This window comes from Trichosurus vulpecula, chromosome 6 (genome assembly GCF_011100635.1).
Source record: "Trichosurus vulpecula isolate mTriVul1 chromosome 6, mTriVul1.pri, whole genome shotgun sequence".
Taxonomy (NCBI): domain Eukaryota; kingdom Metazoa; phylum Chordata; class Mammalia; order Diprotodontia; family Phalangeridae; genus Trichosurus; species Trichosurus vulpecula.
This window is the reverse complement of record NC_050578.1, coordinates 153,818,415-153,829,881: the sequence shown is the minus strand read 5'-3', so window position 1 is coordinate 153,829,881 and position 11,467 is coordinate 153,818,415. Positions and strand designations below refer to the sequence as shown.

Genomic DNA, 11,467 nt, shown 5'->3' with positions numbered 1-11,467 from the left:
TCTTGGGAAGAGGAGAAGGGGAGGGAGGCAGAGAAAATTTAAACCTCAAAAGAACATAGAAATGAATGTTGGAAACTAATAATAAATAATTTTTAAAGCCATATGACTACACCATGCAGTTGCTTCCCACATCCCCTCTCTCAATTAGATCTTAATAATATATTGTTTGATCAGCCACAGTTGGACACACTGAAACTTCACTCTAGCAAAGTGATGTCATTTTGGTCCTCTTTGAGAACAAAGGACAACAACCAACCAACCAGTAATAAATCTTCTGAGAAGCAGGAGGGAATTGAGTTAAGCAAATTTATAAAACTTGAAAAGTAAAAGCTAAAATTGCAGGTGATTATCCCATTTTAGTGTTTTCTCTCAGCTATATTTTCTTCTGTGACTGAATCATCAGCAGGGACCTCTCCATTTGATTTGAACATCCTGGCCTTTCTCCCTGCAAACAGAACAGAGGTCCCAATCATTGCTTAACCCATCTCAAAATGAAACAAAACAAAATGCCGCCCCCACCCTGCCCTTTAAAAAAATGTCTTTGAATGTTCTGTAACATTATACTTTGAAGAGGGTATTTATTCAATTTTGAAGAACCCATGCACTGTGGGGGGGAGGGAAGAAGTTCAACATTTTACCTACTTCTTGGATTTCTATCAGAAAGGTCTACCTTGGCATGACCTGGGGAAGGGGAGGTGTCCTTGAGGGGAGTATGTGAAGACTTTGAATGTATCCAATGCCAAAACACTAAGAATGTGTGGTTTTAAAGCAGGAATTGTGAGTGCCTAGCTGGCCACTGGTCAGGTCATCAAGTACGAAGTACGTTAAGTACAGAGAACTAAATAAACATCCAGAGTTTGCATTAGCTAGAATTTCCATATAAAGAGATAATGTGGTGTAACCACCTTGGCTAGTAAGGAATGACTCTTGGCATCAAAAAGACCTGGGTTTGAAGCTTGCCTCAAGCTGTATTACCTATGAAAAGCAGCAAAAGTCATTCAGTCTCTCTGAGAGACACCCAGTTTCCCAATATGCTAAATAGGATATGATAATATCACTTATTTTCCAAGGAGGCTGGTAGTCAAGTAAGATAATAAGTGTACACTACTTTGCAAACCCTAAAGAACTATACAGATTTAAACTATGATTAATAAAGTCCATAGGATCAGAATTTGCTTTGCTTAACTATGCATATTTGATACAAAGGTTTTGTGTTTCTTTTTCAATAGGTGGCAGAAATGGAGGGAAGAAAGTAAACGTATGTTAATTGAAAAAAGTTGGAGAACATTTACTGCTTAATGTTGGGGAACAAACAGAAAAGATTGGCTGTTTTTCCATACTCTGAAATTATCCCTATAAACATAAGCCAACATGTTTAGACTAGAAGATCACTGCCATCTCTAAACCCTATGATTTGAATTTCTCGATTTTGGTCCTTCGTTAGCTTAAGATAGCAGAGAAACATCAACCATATCATAGCCATTCTTTTCAAGTCTGACTCCTGTAGTCATTCTGGAAATAAGACCCACTCAACATCTGATTCCTTTAATTAATAAGAAATCAGGCCTTATTCCCTAAATGATCAAGAAGCTAAGAGGGAATAGGGGTATGGAATGGACTTGAGGGGTCCATTGCTGTCATACATTACCTATTTTTCTCACAAAGTATACATTCATTGGCATATGTTAAGGAATCTGTTCCACATACAGGGTTTAAGTCTCTTGGACATCCTGGAATAGCATACTCTTTGCAGTTTGGCTAGGAAAAGGGAGAATTAGAGAAAAGCCTGGAATAAAATTTTTTCAAATAGCAGAATATTGTAGGATGTTCCCTTTATTACTTCAATATTTAAATGGATATGTGATTTTTAAAAAAAAAAACCTATCTGAAGCTTTGCTACATAATCAGAAAGTACACCTTTGTAATAACAGGTCATACTCAAGCCTTAGAATTTGTCTACAGTGAAAAGAGTACGCACCATATTTTATAAGATCATTTAGATCAACAATTTGTCACTATAATTGCTCATTCTAACAATATAAAATAGAATGCCATAGGTATCTATTAGGTTCTTCAGCTTTGCTTGTCTTCTGGGAACAGGCAGTAAAGGGTTACTAATTCCTTTTAATAAAATCTGAGGAGGATTGCTTAAGAAGCAATGTTGATTTACATGTTGGTTACAGATAGAAAAATTGTTCATGACCAAAGGAGAGATAAGAAAGGATCACAGGAGGTAAAATGTACAATTTTGATTATATTAAATTAAAAAGTTTTTGCACAGGAAAAATCAGTACAGCTAAAATTAGAAGAGAAACAGGGAAATCTGAAGGAAAAACAACCTTTATAAGTTTCCCTGATAAAGGTCTCATTTCCAAAATAGGTTCTGGAAACTGATTCAAATGTGTAAGAAATAGAGCCATTCCCCAATTGATAAATGAAAAAATATTTGAAATCACTAATAATTAGAGAAATGCAATTTAAAAACAATTCTGACACTCCATATCCATTAGTTTGCAAAGATGGCAAAAAAAATGACAAATGCCAAAGAGGCTCTGATAAAATACCTACATTAATACACTGCTGGGGGAACTGTGAATTGCTCCAGCCATTCTAGAAAGCCATTTGGAAATATGCCCCGAAAGCTATTGAATTGTGCATATCTTTGACCCAGAGATACTACCGCTAGGGTCTATATATCCCAAAGAAATCAAAGAGGAAAGGGACTCATGTGCACAAAAGTATTTGTAGCAGCTTTTTTTGGTGCTAAAGAATTGGAAACTGACCATGCCATCTTCAGATGGGGAGAGGGGAGAGATGGGGAGAAAATTTGGAACTTGAAATGTTGTGAAAGTGAATGCTGAAAACTAAAAATAAATTAATTGATAAACAGGAAAAAAAGAATTGGAAACAAAGAGTGTCCATCAATTGAGGAATGGCTGAATAAGTCATGATGTGTGAATGTGATGGAATATTATTGTGCTGTAAGAAAAAATGAAGGGCTGGTTTCAGAAGAAGCTGGAAAGACTTGTATAAACTGATGCAGAGTGTAATGAGCAGAACTAAGAGAAAAATGTAAACAATACTGTGTTGGTAAGCAAAATGGGCTCTTAGCACTTAGTTCAACAAGTGCTCTTGAAGAGTTTGGCTTTTGTTTCCTTTGAGTAATTCAGTGTATTTCATCGAGTCTTACTAAGTGCTAAGCCCCAGGCTCTAACCCCTATTAGGTGTTAACCTAACCCATGTGGGTGTGGATTGGTAACTAAGGTCGGGCCCAAGGTAGGGCTAACTCAGGGGAGGGCCTACTTTTACACATGAGCTTGAGTGATAGGTTTGGGACATCAGAGGCTCTTAGACCACTTGGGTTTAAGTCGCCTCTTTGTGACGATTTTAGGTCACGTGGGTGAGTCTCATGTGTGACTCACCCCTGATGCTGAAAAAGATATAAAACCAGGGGTTGGCTTCCTGTTCTTTGGAGCTCTTTCCCGCAGCAGTGGTGGCTCGAGTGACTCTGGGCCAGCCCTTGTTCTGAGCTCCCGGGCTGAACCTAGATGTTGGTAATTATGAATCTGTATTTGGTCTGTCTGTTGATGTTTGTAATTTGTTTAGGGCTCTCACCTGTGCTGGTGTGCTGATGAGGAGACTCTGGGCAGCTGTAGCTAAGGGCCCTCCAGCTTGTAACCCTGATGCTGAGACTTTGTTAAACTCTGGTAACTATGTATTGGGATTTGAATCAGACAAGATCTGTCTGTCCATGTTTGTAATTTGCTTGTATTTGTTATGGAGTTCAGGGTGCTGGCTTTTTCCCCTGAACTGAGTGAATGATATTTGTATGCTGAAATAAAGTAAGCTTGTCAACTCCTTAACGTAGCTTTCCTTAGTTAAGCAGATCAAAAGAACACGTGCTTTTGCAGCGTGCTGGTAGCATTCTTGTTGTTGGGCTTGGGTTGGTCTTACACCCCCACAACAGCTGTTAGCTGGATTGTTGAAACAAATACCAACAATATTGTAAAGACAAGTAACTTTGAAAGTCTTAGAAACTCTGATCAACACAATGATGAACTACAGACGAATCATGATGAAACATGATAGCCACTTCCAGATAGACAATTGAGGAACTCAGGAGAACAGGTCGAGGCATGTTTTGCTCTGGTTTGGGACAAGGCCAAGGCCAGAATTTGTTTTACTGGACTACATGTATTTGTAATGGGTTTTGTTCTTCTTTCTTTGTCAAGGTGGGGAGGGCAGAGGATATGAGAGAGGGAAGATATGGATCTCAAAATAAAATAAAAATTTATTTTTAAAATCTCCTTTGGAGATAGAGTACCTGAGTTCAAATTCTGCCTCAACACTTAATGCCTGTATAATTGTGAACAACATACTTCATCTCTCTGGGCCTCATTTTCCTCATCAGGGAACTAAGAGGATTGGACTAGCTGATCTCTCTGGTCCCTGCTGACTTTAAATCTATGATCCTAAGCATAGAGGGATGCCACCTGTTTAGTGGATGGCTAGGTCTAGAGGATTAAGGAACTTAGGAAGCAAATCTCACACATAACATGAAATTTGCTGGTACCACCACCCCCATCTCTATTTCCAGACCTTGCGCCCCAGGGGTAGGGAGAAATGGGCTCTCCCTCTCCTTGACCATGAAAGTGCTCTCCTAGGTAGTGGGACCAATGAGGACTCAATAGACAACAACTTATACATAGCTGTAGAATCTCTATAACTTAAACTACAACAGGAACATTTTCTGAGTACTTGGGGATCCAAGGCCCAGGCTCACCACTGTACTGGAGGTTAAATTGTATTTGCCCTGACAGTATTCTCACACTCCCAGTTTTAGGAGCTTGATCATCTCCAGCTATGATTCTAGTGATCAAAGTGGTAGTCATGACACTATGACAGACAGAGCACCAGAGAAGATAGAGGGCCATCCTTGGAGTCAAGAAGACCTGAGTTCAGATACTGGCTTTGACACCCACTAGGGGTGTGACCCTGAGTAAATCACTCAGTGTCTCAGGAACTTCTCTAAGATTATTAAATAGAGATGAGCTGCTAATCTACATTGATGAAAGAAGTTACTGTACCAAAATTACCCTCCAGGAACCTCTTCATCCTACAAGATTATGGCCTGGAACTCATCTCGTCAGTACTCTACTCCTGACTGTCCCCCACTCTGGCCTCCCCTTCTGATTAGAGGGGATAAAGAGCTCTCTTCCCACTATGGCCATTTAAGGAAGGAGCCCACATAAGACATCTCTTAATTTCCCACCTAGTTGCACTTCTCTGGACTTGTCCAGCTTACCTTGTCCAGCAAATACCTTCTCCCCTACACCCCTGTTGTTCTGCTTCCTCTTGTATGTTGTCTTCTTTCTTTACATTGTAAACTCCTTGAGAGCAAGGATGATTTTTTTGCCTTTCTCTGTATCCCTAACATATAGTAGGTTCTGTAGTGTGTGTGTGTGAGGGTTATTGGGATTAAATGACTTGCCCAGGGTCACACAGCTAGTCATGTCTGAAGCCATATTTGTACTCAGATCCTCCTGACTACAGGGCTGGTGTTCTATCCACTGCAGCACCTAGCTGCTCTTTGGTTGGTTCTTAATAAATGTTTATTGACTGACTGAATGACTAATGAAACCACATATCCAATTTAAAGGGAAAAAAAAGCTATACCATGTTTTTGTATAATGACAAAATGTTTAGATCCCTGGGCTTGGAATCAGGAAGACAAGTATTCAAATCCAGCCTCAGACACTTCCCAGCTGTATGACCCTGGCAGCCATTTAATCCTGTTTGCCTCAGTTTCCTCATCTGTAAAATGATCTGGAGGAAAAAGCAATGGGAAACCACTCCAGTATCTTTGCCAAGGAAACCCCAAAATGGGGCCATGAAGTCAGACACAACTCAAATGACTGAACAAAGAGATTTCTAAGTTCCCTTCCAGCTTTAAATTCGATAAATCCCATTGTGTGATATGAATGCATTAATGTGTTCTTAAGAAAACTGTGAAAATAAAATCGTTCCCTAGACCTTCAAAATGTAGATCTTTTTAATGGAACCCATATACCTAGTGCCTAGCAAGACACTAGGGTCTGAAAGGAAGCCAAGAGTTTCAAATGCTTTTGGCCACACTTAAATCTAGAAGCCTAATGAAAACAATGTCTAATTTTGTGGCACTTTCTTTAGCATAAATGGAAACAAGAAGTTATTTCCTACTTACTGTTATTATCGAGGTGCTGTCACCACCATAAAAAGCATCATAGGATGAAGCCACTAAAAGAAATCAAAGAACATTGTTTCATAAGCATTCCTTAAATAAGTTGTTATCCAGTAATCTTTCATCAGTCCTTTCATTTTCAGGTTTATCCACGTCTTGGACCTTTATTCTCATCCATCCTTCTGGAACACCCATTACTCCCTCCTCCAAACCCAGCTTTGGTTGGAATTTGGTTGCTCTCTCACACTTCCCTGGGAAGCCTGGCGGGGAGATCCCTTACTCCTATTGTCAGTCACCCTCTTTATGTGTTTAGTAGTCCTAGTTCATCAGAGTTTCAAGCTATAGGGTAAACTGCAGTATGGAGATTATTTATGCTAAAGGTAATAACATTCGTGTTCTTGGTGGCTTTGAACTGAAAGCCAGATAATCAAAGTTACCCAACTTTATTTAAATTCTATGCCCTGCCAAATGGAAGTTCTTTAAAGTCTCATCTGGCTCAGATTCCCTTTAATTTATATTTTGTCTTTGACAACATTTAGTATATTACTGACACCCAATACATAATGACACAAGTTAGCCTAAGCTTAACTTGTCAAATTGTCCAGTACGAGATGGGGAAGGCATGGCTAGGCAGCAGCTGTTTGTTTGAAAAAGAGCCAAGGGTGTTAGAGGACTACAGACTTGATAAGTGTCAAATGTGACAAGGCAGCCAGAAAAATTCATGTAATCTTAGGGAACTGAAAAGAGACATAGAGGCTCTTAGGATTAAGGAAGTAATAATATGGTTGCCTGGCACATAGTAGGCCCTTAGTAAATCCTCATTGACTGTGTCCTGGTGAGATCCTATCTAGAATGGAATCTAGAGTGTGCCATGTTTTACAAAAGACACTAATAAAATGAAAAGCATCCTTGGAGAAGCTGTGTGGATAGGAAAAAGCCTCAAGGTCATGCACATGAAGTTTGGCTGAAGGTATTTTGGATCTTTAGCCTGCAGAAGAGAAGACACTCAGGGGACATAATGTCTGTGCTCATGTTTTCTAAAGGCTAGCACATTGAAGATGGATTATTAGACCTATAGAGCTTCATCTCAGAAGGCCCCTGGTTCTTGGGTGAAGGAGGAAAGAGGCAAATTTAGGCTTAATGTAAGGAAATTTTTCCGAACAATTAATTACCCTAAAGGGAATAGGTTTGTCACTTGTTGAAATATTGATTTCTTCTTATTGGAAACCAAAGAAAGAGTGGATGTCCAATTCTTAGAAATACTGTAGAGATCCTAAAGTGCCTTACAAATATAGTTATTGCAAATTTTCCTCACCTTCAAGAACTGAGAATTCACCCACATATAGTAGGGTCATTTTTATTATTAAACATACAACTCCTGACCTTTATGTCCAGAACAATCTCCATTTTCCCAGCTGCTCTAACAGTCACTACATTAAACAGTAGGGAGAGAAAAGCACCCACATAGAGAAGGAAGGGGAATCGAAGGTGAAAAAAGGCAGTTAATAGACTCCCAGCTAGATGCCTGGCTTCTGAAATCTTCTCCTCACCAGGCAGGACTTGATCACCATTGTCCAAAAAGTAACAGAGAAGCTTGTCTGACATGCCATGAGGTGGGGTGGGACTGGACCTCTGATTTCATCGGTGGTGGAAGTTCAAACTTCCTCAGCCAATTTAAATCCTCACCATTGGGGCAGAGCCAAGATGGCGGCTGGAAAGCAGGGACTTGCCTTGGGCTCTCCCCCAGGATCCTCCAAACACCTATAAAAATAGCTATGAACAAATTCTAGAACTGCAGAGCCCATGAAATAGCAGAGCGAAGAAGGGCTCCAGCCCAGGACAGCCAGGATGATCACTGGGTGAGGTCTATCATGCACGGAGCTGGGAGTGGAGCAGAGCATAACCCAGCATGGGCTGTGCCTGGACCAACCAGACCGGGAGCCAGGCAGAACAGGCCCTAGCACCCTGAGTCAGTGAGCTGTGGCAGTTACCAGACTTCTCAACCCACAAACACCAAAGACAATAGAGAAGGTTAGTGGCAAAAGCTGCAAGGACAGAGTGAAAGGAGTTTGCGATTAGGCCACTGCCCAGGGGGCAGTGAAGAAGATGTAGCTACAGAACTACAGCTGCAATTGCTTCCAGCCCCAGGCCTACCTGGTAGGAGGAATTAAGTGGCAGATCAGAGAGGGAATGTAGAGCCTGCTTAAGATCTGAGTCCAGTCCAGGTTGGTGGTTCTTGGGGGAGGAGAAGCGTTGTTGTGGCAGAGCTTGCTGTATAGAAATAGCTCTGAAAATAACAGCACATCCCCTCAAGCTTGGAACAAAGTACTCTCTACTCTACAGCAGTCATACCCCGCTGAAAAACTCAGGGGTCAAGTAGTTGGTTGGGAACATGGCCAGGCAGCGAAAATGCACTCAGATTCAGACTCAAACTTTGGAATCTCTCTTTGGTGACAAAGACCAAAACATACAACCAGAAGAAGTCAACGAAGTTAAACAGTCTACATCAAAAGCCTCCAAGAAAAACATGAACTGGTCTCAGGCCATGGAAGAGCTCAAAAAGGATTTGGAAAAGGAAGTTAGAGAAGTAGAGGAAAAATTGGGAAGAGAAATGAGAAGGATGTGAGAAAACCATGAAAAACAAGTCAATGACTTGCTAAAGGAGACCCAAAAAATACTGAAGAAATAACACCCTAAAAAATAGTCTAACTCAAGTGGCAAAAGAGCTCCAAAAAGCCAATGAGGAGAAGAATGCCTTGAAAGGCAGAATTAGCCAAATGGAAAAGGAGGTCCAAAAGACCACTGAAGAAAATGCTACCTTAAAAATTAGATTGGAGCAAGTGGAATCTAGTGACTTATGAGAAATCAAGATATTATAAAACAGAACCAAAGGAATGAAAAAGTAGAGGACTGTGAAATATCTCATTGGAAAAACCACTGACCTGGAAAATAGATCCAGGAGAGATAATTTAAAAATTATTGGACTACCTGAAAGCCATGATCAAAAAAAGAGCCTAGATACCATCTTTCAAGAAATTATCAAGGAGAACTGCCCTGATATTCTAGAGCCAGAGGGCAAAATAGAAATTGAAAGAATCCACCAATCACCCCCTGAAATGATCCCAAAAAGAAAACTCCTAGGAATACTGTCACCAAATTCCAGAGCTCCCAGATCAAGGAGAAAATACTGCAAGCAGCCAGAAAGAAACAATTTGGGTATTGTGGAAACACAATCAGAATACACAAGATCTAGCAGCTTCTACATTAAGGCATCAAAGGGCTTGGAATATGATATTCCAGAGGTCAATGGAGCTAGGATTAAAACCAAGAATCACCTACCCAGCAAAACTGAGTATCATGCTCCAAGGCAAAATATAGACTTTCAGTAAAATAGAGGACTTTCAAGCTTCCTCAGTGAAAAGACCAGAGCTGAATAGAAAATTTGACTTTCAAACACAAGAATCAAGAGAAGCATGGAAAGGTAAACAAGAAAGAGAAATCACAAGGGACTTACTAAAGTTAAACTGTTTTGTTTACATTCCTACATGGAAAGATGATGTGTATGATTCATGAGACCTCAGTATTAGGGTAGCTGAAGGGAATGTACATACATACATATATATAGACAGAGGGCACAGGGTGAGTTGAATATGAAGGGATGATATCTAAAAAAATAAAATCAAATTAAGGGATGAGAGAGCAATATATTGAGAGAGGGAGAAAGGGAGAGATAGAATGGGGTAAATTATTTCACATAAAAGTGGCAAGAAAAAGCAGTTCTGTAGGAAGGGAAGAGGGGGCAGGTGAGGGGGAATGAGTGAATCTTGCTCTCATTGGAATTGACCTGAGGAGGGAATAACACACACACTCAGTTGGGTATCTTGCCCCATGGCAAAGAAGGAGGAGGGAGATAAAAGAAGGGGGAAGATAGAAGGGAGGGCAGATAGGCGGAAGAGGTAATCAAGAAGAAACCATTTTGAAAAGGGACAGGATCAAGGGAGAAAATTGGATAAAGAGGGATAGGATAGGAAGGAGCAAAATATAGTTAGTCTTTCACAACATGAGTATTGTGGAAGGGTTTTGCATAAGGATACACATGTGGCCTATGTTGAATTACTTGCCTTCTTGGGGAGGGTGGGTGGGAAGGGAAGAGGGGAGAGAATTTAAAAGTTTTAAAAGAAGATGTTAAAAAAAAAAGTTTTTGTATGCAACTAGGAAATAAGATATACAGGCAATGGGGCATAAATATCTATCTTGACCTACAAGAAAATAAGGGAAAGGGGGATGGGGGGGGAGTGGGGTGACAGAAGGGAGGGCTGACTGGGGAACAGGGCAATCAGAATATATGCCGTCTTGGAGTGGGGGAGGGTAGAAATGGTGAGAAAATTTGTAATTCAAACTCTTGTAAAAATGCTGAAAACTAAAAATATTAAATAAATAAATTTTTAAAAAAATCCTCACCATCTCTGCAACTTAGAGTCTGAGGGCATAGCTTTAGTGGAGTTCTAGAGAATCGTCCTTCAAGTCTGGTTCAAGTCTATCCTTGGCACATTTTGGCTCGGTGACCCTTGCTAGCCATTCATTGAATCTCTCCTTTCTAAAGATAACGGATGCCACACATCCCCAGCATATGGGATTTGGACAGAGTTTTAATACAACCGCCCCTCTTCTCATAGATGAAGAAGTAAGCCCAACCTCAGGGAAGCACTTTCTTTCCTCTACCGAATCACCTTGCCCAGCACCTGTACCTCGTCCCCTAAAGGTGTCCAGTAAATGGGAATCCTTTAAATTTTTTCTTCCCTACACTCTCTGATGGGGTGAGGAGAGTAGGAGGGAAGATCAGGTAAGGAGGGCATTGGCCAGTCCCAGCTGTGACCTCTACCTGTGAAGTCCACGGTGAGGAGCATCACGAACAGGGGGAACATAACGAAAAACAGCTTCATCCTCCGAAGGTGGGCGCGCTCGTGCGCTCCCCAAGCTATCCCTTCAGCACGTTCGGAAACGCTTGGAGGCAGAGGACCTCAACGCTCACCAATTCTCAGACCCTACGGGAAAGGTCCATCTATACATACTTAGGGCCCCGAACTTACTCTCCATCCCACCATACCCGGAGCCTCAATGGACTTGAGGGCCACTCGTACGTCATAGAGAGCTCTGGGCCTGTGGGGTGGGGACCGAGAGGGGCGGCGTCGGGGAGACGGGAGAGAAGAAGAGGCAGAGAAAGGCGAAGTCATGACTGTACCTGAA

At 41.0% G+C, this 11,467-nt stretch overlaps 1 protein-coding gene across 1 annotated transcript; it reads right to left on the bottom strand.

Annotated features, from left to right (window-relative positions):
• Positions 1 to 399: 399 nt before the first annotated feature.
• Positions 400 to 11,163, bottom strand: SPINK2 (serine peptidase inhibitor Kazal type 2). The gene is made up of 4 exons (XM_036762503.1): positions 11,103 to 11,163; positions 6,224 to 6,276; positions 1,649 to 1,758; positions 400 to 445 (listed from the first exon to the last, which is right to left on the bottom strand). The coding sequence occupies exons 1-4, from the start codon at positions 11,161 to 11,163 to the stop codon at positions 400 to 402; spliced, it is 270 nt and encodes an 89-aa protein (XP_036618398.1).
• Positions 11,164 to 11,467: the final 304 nt, after the last annotated feature.

Bases quoted from the DNA above. Each gene is read 5' to 3' on its own strand.
- SPINK2 (XM_036762503.1), bottom strand. From the start codon at position 11,163: ATGAAGCTGTTTTTCGTTATGTTCCCCCTGTTCGTGATGCTCCTCACC. The intron at 1,759-6,223 runs GTAAGTAGGAAA...CCCTTTTCCTAG, and splicing joins ACAGCACCTCGATAATAACA to CCAAACTGCAAAGAGTATGC. The intron at 446-1,648 runs GTAATGTATGAC...TTCTGTTTGCAG, and splicing joins ATACTTTGTGAGAAAAATAG to GGAGAAAGGCCAGGATGTTC.